Here is an 18,804-nt window from a genome sequence, read left to right on the forward strand (position 1 = left end):
TGTGAATGATTACCTCCCTCAAAACAAGTTTTGAAGACCCCTGAGTTCTGTAGAGATGAACCGGATCATGCAGGAAGTACAGTGAGCTTCTGACTGAATTTTTTGATGCGTAGCAAAAGCGTCAAAAACGGCCCCTCCCCCTCACACACAACAGTGAGAGAGATCAGTAAACTGTCATAAATTAAATAAAACAACTGCCAAGTGGAAAAAAATAGTGCCCAAAATATTTTATTCACCCAGTACCTCAGAAATGAAACGATTTTACATGCCAGCAAAAAACGTTTAACATAAATTAAGTGTTATTAAAAAGCCTGTTGCTAGTCCCTGCAAATTAGGCTACAGTCTTATGCACACAGTATAATTCCAGTGAAGTGCCATTCCCCAGAATACTGAAGTGTAAAATATACATACATGACAGCCTGATACCAGTTGCTGCTACTGCATTTAAGGCTGAGTTTACATTATATCGGTATGGCAGAATTTTCTCATCAATTCCATTGTCAGAAAATAATAAGCTGCTACATACCTCTTTGCAGATTAATCTGCCCGCTGTCCCCTGATCTGAAGTTTACCTCTCCTCAGATGGCCGAGAAACAGCAATATGATCTTAACTACGCCGGCTAAAATCATAGTAAAAACTCAGGTAGATTCTTCTTCAAATTCTACCAGAGAAGGAATAACACACTCCGGTGCTATTATAAAATAACAAACTTTTGATTGAAGGTATAAAACTAAGTATAATCACCATAGTCCTCTCACACATCCTATCTAGTCGTTGGGTGCAAGAGAATGACTGGAGGTGACGTAGAGGGGAGGAGCTATATGGCAGCTCTGCTGGGTGAATCCTCTTGCACTTCCTGTTGGGGAGGAGCAATATCCCAGAAGTAATGATGACCCGTGGACTGATCACACTTAACAGGAGAAATACATTTTTTTATGTTGCTTCTATTTGCTGTGAAATACAGAAAATGATGATTACACTTTCTCCCAGGGAGATTTTGGTTATTACTTTAAGGTAATTTTCTGTGAACTGATGTTTACCTCCCCCCACCTCCCGCATACATTTGCTCTTTTAAGGTGGTTTATTAGTTTTGCATAAACAATCATAAGAAAAACATTCACTGCAATAGCAGTGGGCATAGTAGGTAGTTTAGGTGTGAATATTATTTTGTAAATATATATTTATATTTAGCTATTAGAGATTAGAAAGGAATATATGCATTTTTGTTTAAACACTGATTAATTAACTAGGCTGAAACAGCACAAAACCATCTTAAGGGAAGAGAAGAGAGCAGCCAACCCAAAGCTCTTTTTATAAACTGCACATGTGCAAAAAACACTCCATGCTATATATGTGTAATATTTTGTGATTGGTTAGCAATGGGCATTTTGCTCTGGATGACAGGGAAATCTGTGAAAATTAAAAAAAACAAAAAAAAAACAAATATAAACTAAAACATAGCAGTATGCTATTTTGTCAAAAAATTATTCACTACAAAATTCTTCTCAGGTATAAAGATACATTATAATGCACCTTGCAATTTGTGTTTTATGTTCCTTTAAAAGGAAAAATTCAAGGGCATGAAACCCAACACTTTTCTTTCTTTGGTGAAAAGCATACCTAGGTAGGCTCAGAAGCTGGGATCTAGCTGCGCATTGGTGGCTGCACTTATATGCCTCTTATAATTGGCTTAGTGATGTGTTCAGCTAGCTCCCAGTAGTGCATTGCTGCTCCTTAAAGAAAGGACACTAAGATAATACAGAAAAAAACATAATTTATGTAAGACCTTATCTGATAAATTCATTTATTTCATACTGGCAAGAGTCCATGAGCTAGTGACGTATGGGATATACATTCCTACCAGGAGGGGCAAAGTTTCCCAAACCTCAAAATGCCTATAAATACACCCCTCACCACACCCACAATTCAGTTTAATGAATAGCCAAGTAGTGGGGTGATAAAGAAAGGAGTAAAAAGCATCAACAAAGGAATTTGGAAATAATTGTGCTTTATACAAAAAAATCATAACCACCATAAAAAAAGGGGTGGGCCTCATGGACTCTTGCCAATATAAAAGAAATTCATTTATCAGGTAAGTTCTTACATAAATTATATTTTCTTTCAGGTAATTGGCAAGAGTCCATGAGCTAGTGACGTATGGGATAGCAATACGCAAGAAGTGGAACTCCACGCAAGAGTCAATAGAGAGGGAGTAATAACATAAAAACAGCCATTTCGCTGCATAAAATTAATCCACAACACAAATATAAGTTTTCTACCAAAACTTTCTACCAAAAACTGCTTCCGAAGAAGCAAATACATCAAAATGGTAGAATTTAGTAAAATGTATGCAAAGAAGACCAAGTTGCTGCTTTGCAAATCTGATCAACTGAAGCTTCATTCTTAAAAGCCCAAGAAGTGGAAACTGATCTAGTAGAATGAGCTGTAATTCTCTGAGGCGGGGCCTTACCCGACTCCAAATAAGCTTGATGAATCAAAAGCTTTAACCATGATGCCAAAGATACGGCAAAAGCCTTCTGACCTTTCCTAGAACCAGAAAAGATAACAAATAGACTAGAAGTCTTCCTGAAATCTTTAGTAGCTTCAACATAATATTTCAGAGCTCTAACCACATCCAAAGAATGTAAAGATCTCTCCAAAGAATTCTTAGGATTAGGACACACAGAAGGGACAACAATTTCTCTATTAATGTTGTTAGAATTCACAACCTTAGGTAAGAATTTAAATGAAGTCTGCAACACTGCCTTATCCTGATGAAAAATCAGAAAAGGAGATTCACAAGAGAGAGCAGATAATTCAGAAAGTCTTCTAGCAGAAGAGATGGCCAAAAGGAACAACACTTTCCAAGAAAGTAGTTTAATGTCCAAAGAATGCATAGGCTCAAATGGAGGAGCCTGTAAAGCCTTCAAAACCATATTAAGACTCCAAGGAGGAGAGATTGATTTAATGACAGGCTTGATACGAACCAAAGCCTGTACAAAACAGTGAATATCAGGAAGTTTAGCAATTTTTCTGTGGAATAAAACAGAAAGGGCAGAGATTTGTCCTTTCAAGGAACTTGCAGACAAACCTTTATCCAAACCATCCTGAAGAAACTGTAAAATTCTAGGAATTCTAAAAGAATGCCAAGAGAATTTATGAGAACACCATGAAATATAAGTCTTCCAAACTCGATAATAAATCTTTCTAGAAACAGATTTATGAGCCTGTAACATAGTATTAATCACTGAATCAGACAAACCTCTATGACTAAGCACTAGGCGTTCAATTTCCATAATTTCAAATTTAATGATTTGAGATCCTGATGGAAAAACGGACCTTAAGACAGAAGGTCCGGTCATAATGGAAGTGGCCAAGGTTGGCAACTGGACATTCGAACAAGATCCGCATACCAAAACCTGTGAGGCCATGCTGGAGTCACCAGTAACACAAACGATTGTTCCATGATGATTTTGGAGATCACTCTTGGAAGAATTACTAGAGGCGGGAAAATATAAGCAGGTTGATAACACCAAGGAAGTGTCAACGCATCCACTGCTTCCCCCTGAGGATCCCTGGACCTGGACAGGTACCTGGGAAGATTCTTGATTAGATGAGATGCCATCAGATCTATTTCTGGAAGACCCTACATATGAAAAATTTGAGAAAACACATCTGGGCGGAGAGACCACTCTCCCGGATGTAAAGTCTGACGACTGAGATAATCTGCTTCCCAATTGGGATATAAACCGCAGAAATTAGACAGGAGCTGGATTCCGCCCAAGCAAGTATCCAAGATACTTCTTTCATAGCTTGAGGACTGTGAGTCCCACCCTGATGATTGACATATGCCACAGTTGTGATATTGTCTGTCTGAAAGCAAATGAACGGTTCTCTCTTTAATAGAGGCCAAAACTGAAGAGCCCTGAGAATCGCACGGAGTTCCAAAACATGTATTGGTAATCTCGCCTCTTGAGATTTCCAAACCCCTTGTGCTGTCAGAGATCCCCAATCAGCTCCCCAACCTGAAAGACTCGAATCTGTTGTGATCACAGTCCAGGTAGGACGAACTAAAGAGGCCCTAAAACAATACAATGGTGATCTAACCACCAAGTCAGAGATAGTCGAACATTGGGATTTAAGGATATTAATTGTGATATCCTTGTATAATCCCTGCACCATTGGTTCAGCATACAAAGCTGGAGAGGTCTCATATGAAAACGAGCAAAGGGGATTGCGTCCGATGCTGCAGTCATGAGACCTAAAACTTCCATGCACATAGCTACTGAAGGGAATGACTGAGACTGAAGGTTCCCACAGGCTGCAACCAATTTTAAACGTCTCTTGTCTGTTAGTCATGGACATTGAATCTATCTGGAAACCTAAAAAGGTTACCCTTGACTGAGGAATCAAAGAACTTTTTGGTAAATTGATCCTCCAACCATGTTTTTGAAGAAACAACACTAGTTGATTTGTGTGAGATTCTGCAGAACGTAAAGACTGAGCAAGTAACAAGATATCGTCCAAATAAGGAAACACCGCAATACCCCGCTCTCTCATTACAGAGAGTAGGGCACCGAGAACCTTTGAAAAGATTCTTGGAGCTGTCGCTAGGCCAAAAGGAAGAGCGACAAATTGGTAATGCTCGTCTAGAAAAGAGAATCTCAGGAACTGATAGTGATCTGGATGAATCGGAATATGAAGATATGCATCCTGTAAGTCTATTGTGGACATATAATGCTCTTGCTGAACAAAAGGCAGAATAGTCCTTAGTCACCATTTTGAAAGTTGGTACTCTTACATATCGATTCAAAATTTTTAGATCCAAAACCGGTCTGAATGAATTTTCTTTCTTTGGGACAATGAATAGATTTGAATAAAACCCCAGACCCTGTTCCTGAAACGGAACTGGCATGATTACCCCTGATAACTCCAGGTCTAAAACACACTTCAGGAAAGCCTGAGCCTTTACTGGGTTTGCAGGGATGCGTGAGAGAAAAAAAATCTTCTCACAGATGGTCTTACTCTGAATCCTATTCTGTACCCCTGAGAGACAATACTCTGAATCCATTGATTTTGGACATAATTGATACAAACATTTTTGAAAAATCTTAATCTGCCCCCTACCAGCTGAGCTGGAATGAGGGCCGCACCTTCATGCGGACTTGGGGGCTGGCTTTGATCTCTTAAATGGCTTGGATTTATTCCAATTTGATGAAGGCTTCCAATTGGAAACAGATTCCTTGGGGGAGGGATTAGGTTTCTGTTCCTTATTTTGTCGAAGGAAATGAAAACGGTTAGAAGCTTTAGATTTACCCTTAGGTCTTTTATCCTGAGGCAGAAAAACGTCCTTCCCCCCAGTAACAGTTGAAATTATTGAATCCAACTGAGAACCAAATAACTTATTACCTTGGAAAGAAAGAGATAGCAATCTGGACTTAGAAGCCATGTCAGCATTCCAAGATTTAAGCCACAAAGCTCTTCTAGCTAAAATAGCTAAAGACATAGATTTAACATCAATTTTGATGATATCAAAAATGGCATCACAAATAAAATTTTTAGCATGTTGAATCAAGTTAACAATGCTAGACAAATCATGATCCGATACTTGTTGCGCTAAGGTTTCCAACCAAAAAGTTGAAGCAGCTGCAACATCAGCCAAAGAAATTGCAGGCCTGAGAAGATGACCTGAATATAAATAGGCTTTCCTTAAATAAGATTCAAGTTTCCTATCTAAAGAATCTTTAAAAGAAGTACTATCTTCCGTAGGAATAGTAGTACGTTTAGCAAGAGTAGAGATAGCCCCATCAACCTTGGGGATCTTTTCCCAAAACTCTAAAGAAACTGCTGGCAAAGGATACAACTTTTTAAACCTTGAAGAAGGAATAAAAGAAGTACCAGGCATATTCCATTCCTTAGAAATCATATCAGAAATGGCATCAGGAACTGGAGAAACCGCTGGAATAACCACAGGAGGTTTATAAACAGAATTTAAACGTTTATTAGTTTTAATATCAAGAGGACTAGTTTCCTCCATATCCAATGTAATCAACACTTCTTTTAACAAAGAACAAATATACTCCATTTTAAATAAATAAGAAGATTTGTCAGTGTCAATATCTGAGGCAGGATCATCTGAACCAGATAGATCCCCATCAGAGAAGGATAATTCAGCATGTTGCCGGTCATTTGAAATTGAATTGAAATGAGAAGTTTTAAAAGACCTTTTACGTTTATTAGAAGGGGGGATGGTAGACAAAGCCTTCTGAATGGAATCAGAAATAAATTCTTTTAAATTTACAGGTATATATTGTGCATTAGATGTTGAGGGAACAGCAACAGGTAATGAACTAGTACTGATGGATACATTCTCTGCATGTAAAAGTTTATCATGACAACTATTACAAACCACAGCAGGAGATAAAACCTCCACAAGTTTACAACAAATGCACTTAGCTTTGGTACTGTTATCAGGCAGCAGGGTTATAACAGTGATTTCTGAGACAGGATCAGATTGAGACATCTTGCAAATGTAAGAGAGAAAAACAACATATAAAGTAAAATGATCAATTTCCTTATATGGCAGTTTCAGGAATGGGAAAAAAAATGAAAACAGCATAGCCCTCTGATAGAGAAAAAAAAGGCAAGAGGCATATAGGAATAGGGTCTTAAATAATGAAATGACATACTCGTGTCACATATGACACAACCTTGTGAAGGACTCAACGTCGACTAAGACGCCAAGAATGACGCAATAAACATTGGCATTTTGCGCCCTCGCGAGCCTAATTCTGCCCGCGAATTTAAAAGACAGTCAATTTGAAAAAGAGACTAAACCCCAGGTAAGAAATAATTTTTCCTAAAAAAAAAAAAAAAAAAAAAAAGCATTTCCCAGATATGAAACTGACAGTCTGCAAAAGGAAATATACTGACAACCTAAATCATGACAAATATAAGTACAATACATATATTTAGAACTTTATATAAATACATAAAGTGCCAAACCATAGCTGAGAGTGTCTTAAGTAATGAAAATATACTTACCAAAAGACACCCATCTACATATAGCAGATAGCCAAACCAGTACTGAAACGGTTATCAGCAGAGGTAATGGAATATGCGAGTATATGGTCGATCTGAAAAGGGAGGTAGGAGATGAATCTCTACGACCGATAACAGAGAACCTATGAAATAGATACCCCATGAGGAAAACCATTGCATTCAATAGGTGATACTCCCTTCCCATCCCTCTGACATTCACTGTACTCTGAAAGGAATCGGGCTTCAAAATGCTGAGAAGCGCATATCAACATAGAAATCTTAGTACAAACTTACTTCACCACCTCCATAGGAGGCAAAGTTTATAAAACTGAATTGTGGGTGTGGTGAGGAATGTATTTATAGGCATTTTGAGGTTTGGGAAACTTTGTCCCTCCTGGTAGGATTGTATATCCCTTACGTCACTAGCTCATGGACTCTTGCCATGAAATAAATTGATAACAGGTCAATTGGAAGGTTGTTTCTATCTGAATCATGAAAGGAAAAATCTGCATTTCATGTCCCTTTAAACACAAAATTTTTTTTAGAAGCAGTGCATTGAGGTTACGTCCCGCCTCCTTCTAATCATGGGTTTAAATGTATCTAACCATGTTGAAATGTATCGCTTACTGCATTCCAGTACTGACATATTTGCAGCAACTCTCCTTCAGATACCTACAGTATAAGCAAAGTTCCAAAATGGCAACCATAATTAAAGAAAGTTGCATGAAATGTTAGCGTCCCTTAAGTATCACTAGTGCAGACATGTTACTGTAATGGGTTGAACACATTTAAAGAAACTAAAGTCATACCTTCATGCTGAGGCTGGTTTTGCATCCAGTGAATGAAAGCACTTTTACTTTTACTCTTTGACCTTTGCTTACAACATCTGCCACATTCGCCACTCGTCCTTCTCGTCGGAGCTCCGAGATGTGGACTAAGCCTTCCCATCGTTTCCTGCAATCAAGGGGAAAAAAAAGTGTTAAAAATCCAGCCTTAGCATATGAACAGCCACCTGACAGGAAACTACAACTGACAAGAAAACTATACTGTCTTTAAGACGTGTTCACTGGGGCTCAGTGGCCCAGCCTTTGCTTGGTTCACTCTTACAAACTTAAAGGGATATTGTAGCCAATTTTTTTCTTTCATTATTCAGATATAGCATGCAATTTTAAGAAACTTTCTAATTTACTCCTCTTATCAATTTTTCTTTGTTCTCTTGGTATCTTTATTTAAAAAAGCAGGAATGTAAACTTACAAGCCGGCCCATCTTTGGTTCAGCCCCTGGGTACAGCTTGCTGATTGGTGGTTAAATGCAGCCACCAATCAGCAAGTGCTATCCAGGGTTCTGAACCAAAAATGGGCCAGTTCGTAAGCTTACATTCCTTCTTTTTTAAATAAAGATACCAAGAGAACAAAGAAAATTGATAAGAGGAGTACAATTAGAAAGTTGCTTAAAATTGCATGCTGTATCTGAATCATGAAAGAAAAAAAATTTGGATTTAGTATCCCTTTAACAATCTCACAAAATTGACTCAGTTCATATTTTACTTGCAGGTTTTAATTCCTTCCCTTCATAATCAACCACTCATGAAATTCTGATGTAACACCTTTAAAATAGTGCTCTTTCTAAGTAACTGTAACAGCAAAACAAACCCAGTGCTGTGCATTAGTTACAGCTATATTACCTGGCTTCCCATTTTCTCAACTCTTCTCTTGCTCAAATTTACTTAGGAAAAACTGCAAAGCTAGGGGGTATTAATACATAAGTATTTATTGTGTACAAACATGAATTTACTTCTACTTTTAATTACACGTCTATATTTATCGGTTTTAAAGGGACAGTAAAGTTTCCTTATTATGCCTAGTATGTATCTGCAATTACACACATGGAACATAAAAATTGTATGCATAGTTTAAAATTAGTAACTAAGCACTGTAATGCAAAATGAATAAATGTATGAGAACTGGACATTTTGTAACAAAATGTGCACAGTATCTCAAAACTAGAGAAGTCATGGATATACATTATTCTCCCCAGGGTCTTTTTAGTGGGTGAACCACCCGGCTGATTTTAATGACCACACAGCTAAAAAAATTCACAATATTAAACTAAAATGAGCGAATATTAAATTTTGTCATTGTTTATTGGACAAATATAATTAAATAAATGTATGTTAAATTTTAGATTTATTTTGTGCTTTGGATAGCAGTAAATGTTATGATATTAGAAAGAATTACACTGCCCCCACCTGGCTACTTTATAATGCCACCCAGCTGGCATTTTCAGTGGAGAACACTGCCTTTAAAATGTGTGCATGGTCTCTCTACTGTTGTGTACCAACTAGAGGCTTGAAATCAGCAATGCCCTAAACAACCTCTGTGTAGTATGTTGTGGGTTTTGCAAGGGTTAAACATATAAAGCATTTTTAATGCGCAATTCATTGCATATAACAAGAGCATTTTCTTTTTGCACTTCTATGTCCCTTTGATGGGACACTAAACTGGAAAGTAAGAAAAATAAATTCCTAATGAACAAAAAATGTGATTTTTAATCCATAAATGCCTGCAAAATTCTATGGTCCTAAGCTTTTGCTTATGATATTGTGCTCCTGGATGCTCAGCACCGGTAACTTTATTTATTATTTTCTGCAGCCAGGCAGTAAAAGCTATTGAAAAGCCATGCCTCATGCCCCTATACAAACTGATGGCGCATCCTCCTCCCACTGCTTACTCCTTCTGCTTTGATTGATACGTCTTGCATATGCTTTGCTAGAACCATCACATCATATACAGCCCAAATGCAGAAAACAGATGCAGAAAAAGTTACAAGGGATGAACTAAAATTAATAAAAGCACTGTGCAGAAAAGAACAGACAATTAATTATCACCAAAAGTAATAAATCCACTCTGGTGGTCAGACATGAAAAATAGAAAACGTGTTTCTCTCTAGTGCAGCTCTGAAAGCTCCACATGTACATTAGAAACATTACTGAGTTGTTTATAATGAGTGAACCAGTTAAACTGAAGACCCAAAATGGAAGTGGAACTATGGTTCCTTTGCCATCCGTGAATGAGGGCTCAGTGTAGAATGGTCATACTCAGAGATCAGAATGAACTACTGATAACATAATGTACAGTGAAGTAAAGACTAAATTGCATTAAAAAAAAAAGTATTTCTTCAAACAAAGTTTACCTTAGTCCCTCAAGCTGAACAAAGCACCCAAACTGCATGATGCTAGTGACCTTTCCATTATAGATGTCTCCTATTGATGGTTCCTCAGGGGGTGGTCTGTCTACATGCTTCTCTCTCCACCTTTCATTGTATTTTTGTGATTTCTGTTGCTGGCTACGGCTTTGGTAACCTTTGCTGGGGCTCCGGCGATCCTTGTTGGGACTGCGGCTTCTAGATCTATGCTCAGATTTGATTTTTTTTGGTTCTCTGGATCTGGAACGAGATCTGGATCGTGACCTTTTCTTACGGTTGTGGTCACGGTTGCGGTCACGGTTGCGATCACGGCTGCGGCTTCGGCTCCTCTTCTTTTTCTTACTTCTGTTAATCATGATAAATTTAACACAGATATTTATTATCTATTACAGGCATAGTCAAACACAGTCAGAAAATTTAACAAACATATAAAATATTTTAAAATGAATGCTACATTTTGGTATTCATAAAAACATTGCTTTCCATAGAGCTGGTAAATACTAAACTCTCAAACGCAGCAAGTCAAAATATAACCTATAATAGAAGTTCAACACACTTAAAGTGACACTGAACCCAAATTGTTTCTTTCGTGATTCAAATAGAGCATGCAATTTTAAGCAACTTTCTAATTTACTCCTATTATCAATTTTTCTTTGTTTTCTTGTTATCTTTATTTGAAAAAGAAGGCATCTAAACTTTTTTTGGGGTTCAGAACTCTGGACAGCAATTTTTTATTGGTGGAGGAATTTATCCACCAATCAGCAAGGACAACCCAGGTTGTTCACTAAAAATGGGCCGGCATCTAAACTTAAATTCTTGCATTTAAAATAAAGATACCAAGAGAATAAAGAAAATTTGATAATAGGAGTAAATTAGAAAGTTGCTTAAAATGTCATGCTCTATCTGAATCATGAAAGAAAAAATTTGGGTACAGTGTCCCTTTAAGGTGTGGTGTGTCATGTTTAAATGTAATTTTAGTTAGTCATGTTTAATTTATATCCCATTCATAATACTGTGTTAAAAACATAATTTATGCTTACCTGATAAATTTATTTCTCTTGTAGTGTATCCAGTCCACGGATCATCCATTACTTATGGGATATTCTCCTTCCCAACAGGAAGTTGCAAGAGGACCACCCACAGCAGAGCCGCTATATAGCTCCTCCCCTGTCATATCCAGTCATTCGACCGAAAACAAACAGAGAAAGGAGAAACCATAGGGTGCAGTGGTGACTGTAGTTTAATTAAAATTTAGACCTGCCTTAAAAGGACAGGGCGGGCCGTGGACTGGATACACTACAAGAGAAATAAATTTATCAGGTAAGAATAAATTATGTTTTCTCTTGTTAAGTGTATCCAGTCCACGGATCATCCATTACTTATGGGATACCAATACCAAAGCTAAAGTACACGGATGATGGGAGGGACAAGGCAGGATTAAGCGGAAGGAACCACTGCCTGAAGAACCTTTCTCCCAAAAACAGCCTCCGAAGAAGCAAAAGTATCAAATTTGTAAAATTTGGAAAAAGTGTGAAGCGAAGACCAAGTCGCGGCCTTGCAAATCTGTTCAACAGAGGCCTCATTTTTAAAGGCCCAGGTGGAAGCCACAGCTCTAGTGGAATGAGCTGTAATCCTTTCAGGGGGCTGCTGTCCAGCAGTCTCATAGGCTAGGCGTATTATGCTCCGAAGCCAAAAGGAAAGAGGTTGCCGAAGCTTTTTGACCTCTCCTCTGTCCAGAGTAAACGACAAACAGGGTAGATGTTTGACGAAAATCTTTAGTAGCTTGTAAGTAAAACTTCAAGGCACGGACAACGTCCAGATTATGTAAAAGACGTTCCTTCTTTGAAGAAGGATTAGGACACAATGATGGAACAACAATCTCTTGATTGATATTCTTGTTAGAAACCACCTTAGGTAAAAACCCAGGTTTGGTACGCAGGACTACCTTATCTGCATGAAAAATCAGATAAGGAGAATCACATTGTAAGGCAGATAGCTCAGAGACTCTCCGAGCCGAGGAAATAGCCATCAAAAACAGAACTTTCCAAGATAAAAGTTTAATATCAATGGAATGAAGGGGTTCAAACTGAACTCCTTGAAGAACTTTAAGAACCAAGTTTAAGCTCCACGGGGGAGCTTAATTCTAACCAAAGCCTGGCAAAATGCCTGGACGTCTGGAACCTCTGCCAGACGCTTGTGCAAAAGAATAGACAGAGCAGAAATCTGTCCCTTTAAGGAACTAGCTGATAATCCTTTGTCCAAGCCCTCTTGGAGAAAAGACAATATTCTAGGAATCCTAACCTTACTCCATGAGTAATTCTTGGATTCACACCAATAAAGATATTTACTCCATATCTTGTGGTAGATTTTCCTGGTAACAGGCTTTCGTGCCTGTATTAAAGTATCAATGACTGACTCGGAGAAGCCACGCTTTGATAGAATCAAGCGTTCAATCTCCATGCAGTCAGTCTCAAAGAAATTAGATTTGGATGATTGAAAGGACCTTGTATCAAAAGGTCCTGTCTTAGAGGCAGAGTCCATGGTGGAAAGGATGACATGTCCACTAGGTCTGCATAGCAAGTCCTGCGTGGCCACGCAGGTGCTATCAGAATCACTGATGCTCTCTCCTGTTTGATTTTGGCAATCAGTCGAGGGAGCAGAGGAAACGGTGGAAACACATAAGCCAGGTTGAAGAACCAAGGCGCTGCTAGAGCATCTATCAGCGTCGCTTCTGGGTCCCTGGACCTGGATCCGTAACAAGGAAGCTTGGCGTTCTGACGAGACGCCATGAGATCCAACTCTGGTTTGCCCCAACGATGAATCAACTGAGCAAACACCTCCGGATGGAGTTCCCACTCCCCCGGATGGAAAGTCTGACGACTTAGAAAATACGCCTCCCAGTTCTCCACGCCTGGGATATGGATTGCTGACAGGTGGCAAGAGTGGTACTCTGCCCAGCTAATTATTTTTGAGACTTCTAACATCGCTAGGGAACTCCTGGTTCCCTCTTGATGGTTGATGTAAGCCACAGTCGTGATGTTGTCCGACTGAAATCTGATGAACCTCAGTGTTGCTAACTGAGGCCAAGCCAGAAGAGCATTGAATATCGCTCTTAACTCCAGAATATTTATTGGAAGGAGTTTCTCCTCCTGAGTCCACGATCCCTGTGCCTTCAGGGAATTCCAGACTGCACCCCAACCTAGAAGGCTGGCATCTGTTGTTACAATTGTCCAATCTGGCCTGCGAAAGGTCATACCCTTGGACAGGTGTACCCGAGACAACCACCAGAGAAGAGAATCTCTGGTCTCTTGATCCAGATTTAGCAGAGGGGACAAATCTGTGTAATCCCCATTCCACTGACTCAGCATGCATAATTGCAGCGGTCTGAGATGAAGGCGCGCAAATGGCACTATGTCCATTGCCGCTACCATTAAGCCGATTACCTCCATACACTGAGCTACCGAAGGGCGCGGAATGGAGTGAAGAACACGGCAAGCATTTAGAAGTTTTGATAACCTGGACTCCGTCAGGTAAATTTTCATTTCTACAGAATCTATAAGAGTCCCTAAGAAGGAGACTCTTGTGAGTGGGGATAGAGAACTCTTTTCCTCGTTCACTTTCCACCCGTGCAACCTCAGAAATGCCAGAACTATCTCTGTATGAGACTTGGCAACTTGAAAGCTTGACGCCTGTATCAGGATGTCGTCTAGATACGGAGCCACCGCTATGCCTCGCGGTCTTAGAACCGCCAGAAGTGAGCCCAGAAACTTTGTAAAGATTCTCGGGGCTGTAGCCAACCCGAAGGGAAGAGCTACATATTGGTAATGCCTGTCTAGAAAGGCAAACCTTAGAAACCGATGATGATCTTTGTGAATCGGTATGTGAAGGTAGGCATCCTTTAAGTCCACTGTGGTCATGTACTGACCTTCTTGGATCATGGGTAGGATGGTCCGAATAGTTTCCATTTTGAAAGATGGAACTCTGAGGAATTTGTTTAAGATCTTTAGATCCAAAATTGGTCTGAAGGTTCCCTCTTTTTTGGGAACTACAAACAGATTCGAATAAAAACCCTGTCCTTGTTCTGTCCGCGGAACTGGATGGATCACTCCCATAACTAGGAGGTCTTGCACACAGCGTAGGAATGCCTCTTTCTTTATCTGATTTGCAGATAGCCTTGAAAGATGAAATCTCCCTTGTGGAGGGGAAGCTTTGAAGTCCAGAAGATATCCCTGAGATATGATCTCCAACGCCCAGGGATCCCGAACAGCTCTTGCCCACGCCTGGGCGAAGAGAGAAAGTCTGCCCCCTACTAGATCCGGCGCCGGATAGGGGGCCGTTCCTTCATGCTGTCTTAGAGGCAGCAGCAGGCTTTCTGGCCTGCTTGCCTTTGTTCCAGGACTGGTTAGGTTTCCAGGCCTGCTTAGATTGAGCAAAAGTTCCCTCTTGTTTTGAAGCGGAGGAAGTTGATGCTGCACCTGCCTTGAAATTTCGAAAGGCACGAAAATTAGACTGTTTGGCCTTTGCTTTGGCCCTGTCCTGAGGAAGGGTGTGACCCTTACCTCCAGTAATGTCAGCAATAATTTCCTTCAAACCAGGCCCAAATAAGGTCTGCCCCTTGAAAGGAATGTTGAGTAATTTAGACTTCAAAGTCACGACAGCTGACCAGGATTTAAGCCATAGCGCCCTACGCGCTTGGATGGCGAATCCGGAATTCTTAGCCGTTAGTTTAGTCAAATGAACAATGGCATCAGAAACAAATGAGTTAGCTAGCTTAAGTGTTCTAAGCTTGTCAATAATTTCAGTCAATGGAGCTGTATGGATGGCCTCTTCCAGGCCTCAAACCAGAATGCCGCCGCGGCCGTGACAGGTGCAATGCATGCAAGGGGCTGTAAAATAAAACCTTGTTGAATAAACATTTTCTTAAGGTAACCCTCCAATTTTTTATCCATTGGATCTGAAAAAGCACAACTGTCCTCAACCGGGATAGTAGTACGCTTTGCTAAAGTAGAAACTGCTCCCTCCACCTTAGGGACCGTCTGCCATAAGTCCCTTGTAGTGGCGTCTATTGGAAACATTTTTCTAAATATAGGAGGTGGGGAAAAAGGCACACCCGGTCTATCCCACTCCTTGCTAATAATTTCTGTAAGCCTTTTAGGTATAGGAAAAACCATCAGTACACACCGGTACCGCATAGTATTTATCCAGCCTACACAATTTCTCTGGTACTGCAACTGTGTTACAGTCATTCAGAGCAGCTAATACCTCCCCAAGCAACACACGGAGGTTCTCAAGCTTAAATTTAAAATTAGAAATCTCTGAATCAGGTTTCCCCGAATCAGAGATGTCACCCACAGACTGAAGCTCTCCGTCCTCATGATCTGCATATTGTGACGCAGTATCAGACATGGCCCTTACAGCATCTGCATGCTCTGTATTTCTCCTAACCCCAGAGCAATCGCGCTTGCCTCTTAATTCAGGGTATTATTCATGATTGCAGCCATGTCCTGCAAGGTAATCGCTATGAGCGTCCCTGATGTAACTGGCGCCATATTAGCGTGCATCCCCTGAGCGGGAGGCGAAGGGTCTGACACGTGGGGAGAGTTAGTCGGCATAACTTCCCCCTCGTCAGAATCTTCTGGTGATATTTCTTTTATAGTTAAAGACTGATCTTTACTGTTTAAGGTGAAATCAATACATTTAGTACACATTCTCCTATGGGGCTCCACCATGGCTTTCAAACATAATGAACAAGTAGTTTCCTCTGTGTCAGACATGTTTAAACAGACTAGCAAGCTTGGAAAACACTTTAAACAAGTTTACAAGCAATATAAAAAACGTTACTGCACCTTTAAGAAACACAAATTTTGTCAAAATTTGAAACAACAGTGAAAAAAGGCAGTTACACTAACGACATTTTTACAGTGTATGTAACAAGTTAGCAGAGCATTGCACCCACTTGCAAATGGATGATTAACCCCTTAATACCCAAAATGGAATAATAAAAGACAAAAACGTTTGTTTTTTTTTTGTTTGTTTGTTTTTTTCTTCAAACAGTCACAACAACTGCCACAGCTCTACTGTGGCCTTTTACCTCCCTCAAAAACGACTTTGAAGCCTTTTGAGCCCTCCAGAGATGTCCTGGATCATGCAGAGGGAAACTGAATGTCTCTGTCAGTATTTTTATCTGCACAGAAAAGCACTAAAAAAGGCCCCTCCCACTCATATTACAACAGTGGAAAGCCTAAGGAAACTGTTACTAGGCAAAATTCAAGCCAGCCATGTGGAAAAAAACTAGGCCCCAATAAGTTTTATCACCAAAAACATATAAAAACGATTAAACATGCCAGCAAACGTTTTATATTACATTTTTATAAGAGTATGCATCTCTATTAATAAGCCTGATACCAGTAGCTATCACTGCATTTAAGGCTTTACTTACATTAGTTCGGTATCAGCAGCATTTTCTAGCAAATTCCATCCCTAGAAAAATATTAACTGCACATACCTTATTGCAGGAAAACCTGCACGCCATTCCCTCTCTGAAGTTACCTCAATCCTCAGAATATGTGAGAACAGCCATGGATCTTAGTTACTTCTGCTAAGATCATAGAAAACGCAGGCAGATTCCTCTTCTAAATACTGCCTGAGATAAACAGTACACTCCGGCACCATTTAAAAATAACAAACTTTTGATTGAAGAATAAACTAAGTATAAAACACCACACTCCTCTTACGACCTCCATCTTGGTTGAGGCTTGCAAGAGAATGACTGGATATGACAGTTAGGGGAGGAGCTATATAGCAGCTCTGCTGTGGGTGGTCCTCTTGCAACTTCCTGTTGGGAAGGAGAATATCCCATAAGTAATGGATGATCCGTGGACTGGATACACTTAACAAGAGAAAACCTATACAAAAATCACCCATGAATACTCAGACAATTTTCACAATTATATTGACCTTTAAAGGGACAGTCAACATCAGAATTGTTGTTGTTTTAAAAGATAGATAATCCCTTAATTACCAATTGCCCAGTTTTGCATAACCAACACAGTTATAATTATACATGTTTTACCTTTGTAATTACCTTGCATCTAAGCCTCAGACTGTCCCCTTATTTTAGTTCTTTTGACAGACTTGCATTTTAGCCAATCAGAGCTGACTCCATGGTAAATTCACGTGCATGAGCTCAATGTTATCTATATGAAACACGTGAACTAATGCCCTCTAGTGGTGAAAAACTATCAAAATGCATTTAGATTAGAGGTGGCCTTCAAGGTCTAAGAAAATAGCATATGACCCTCCTAGGTTTAGCTTTCAACTAGGAATACCAAGTGAACAAAGCAAAATTAGTGATAAAAGTAAATTGGAAAGTTGTTTAAAATGACATGCCCTATTTGAATCATGAAAGTTTTTTTGGGACTTGACTGTCCCTTTAACTGTGATGGAGTACACAACACCTTGAATAAATAGCTGCAAGCATAAACCAGAAAGAAATTGGGCTTTTGCCTGATTTGCCTACAGCAGAACTGTACCATGGAGAAAAGAAAAAGGGCTCTAGGCCTGATAAAATGCCTTTTACATTGACTGAGAAAGTACACAGATAAAAATTACACCCCCATTTAGCATACACATGCTTTATCTTATCTGAACTACTTAATTGGTTCCTTTCTTTTATTGTTTGTTAAGTAAATCAAGGATTAAAACATTAACATTATATTGCCACTGCCATTCTTATGCTTTCCATGTGGAATAACCAGTATAGCTAGTTATATCGTTCCCATGATAGTGATAATTGAAACTGGAGTAGATTCTTGGAAAATCTGAAAGGAACACAAATTCTATACAATGATAATATATCTGGAAAAACATAATTTATGTAAGAACTTACCTGATAAATTCATTTCTTTCATATTAGCAAGAGTCCATGAGCTAGTGACGTATGGAATATACATTCCTACCAGGAGGGGCAAAGTTTCCCAAACCTTAAAATGCCTATAAATACACCCCTCACCACACCCACAATTCAGTTTAACGAATAGCCAAGAAGTGGGATGATAAGAAAAAAGTGCGAAAGCATATAAAATAAGGAATTGGAATAATTGTGCTTTATACAAAAAAATCATAACCACCACAAAAAAGGGCGGGCCTCATGGACTCTTGCTAATATGAAAGAAATGAATTTATCAGGTAAGTTCTTACATAAATTATGTTTTCTTTCATGTAATTAGCAAGAGTCCATGAGCTAGTGACGTATGGGATAATGACTACCCAAGATGTGGATCTTTCCACACAAGAGTCACTAGAGAGGGAGGGATAAAATAAAGACAGCCAATTCCTGCTGAAAATAATCCACACCCAAAATAAAGTTTAATGAAAAACATAAGCAGAAGATTCAAACTGAAACCGCTGCCTGAAGTACTTTTCTACCAAAAACTGCTTCAGAAGAAGAAAATACATCAAAATGGTAGAATTGGTAAAAGTATGCAAAGAGGACCAAGTTGCCGCTTTGCAAATCTGATCAACCGAAGCTTCATTCCTAAACGCCCAGGAAGTAGAA

At 39.3% G+C, this 18,804-nt stretch overlaps 1 protein-coding gene across 2 annotated transcripts in view; it reads right to left on the minus strand.

Annotated features, from left to right (window-relative positions):
* DHX8 (DEAH-box helicase 8) overlaps positions 1-18,804 on the minus strand; it is a 271,060-nt gene that overhangs the window by 152,039 nt on the left and 100,217 nt on the right. Inside the window, exons 7-8 of one of the 2 annotated variants that reach the window (XM_053699596.1) lie at positions 10,236-10,589; positions 7,852-7,996 (exon numbers count right to left, since the gene is read on the minus strand). In XM_053699596.1, the coding sequence (XP_053555571.1) occupies positions 7,852-7,996; positions 10,236-10,589 (499 nt within the window). Of the gene's footprint in view, positions 1-7,851; positions 7,997-10,235; positions 10,593-18,804 lie in introns of both variants that reach the window. The other variant, XM_053699595.1, reaches the window with a different exon arrangement.

The sequence above is a fragment of the Bombina bombina genome, chromosome 1 (assembly GCF_027579735.1).
Source record: "Bombina bombina isolate aBomBom1 chromosome 1, aBomBom1.pri, whole genome shotgun sequence".
In the NCBI taxonomy this organism is placed as follows: Eukaryota; Metazoa; Chordata; class Amphibia; order Anura; family Bombinatoridae; genus Bombina; species Bombina bombina.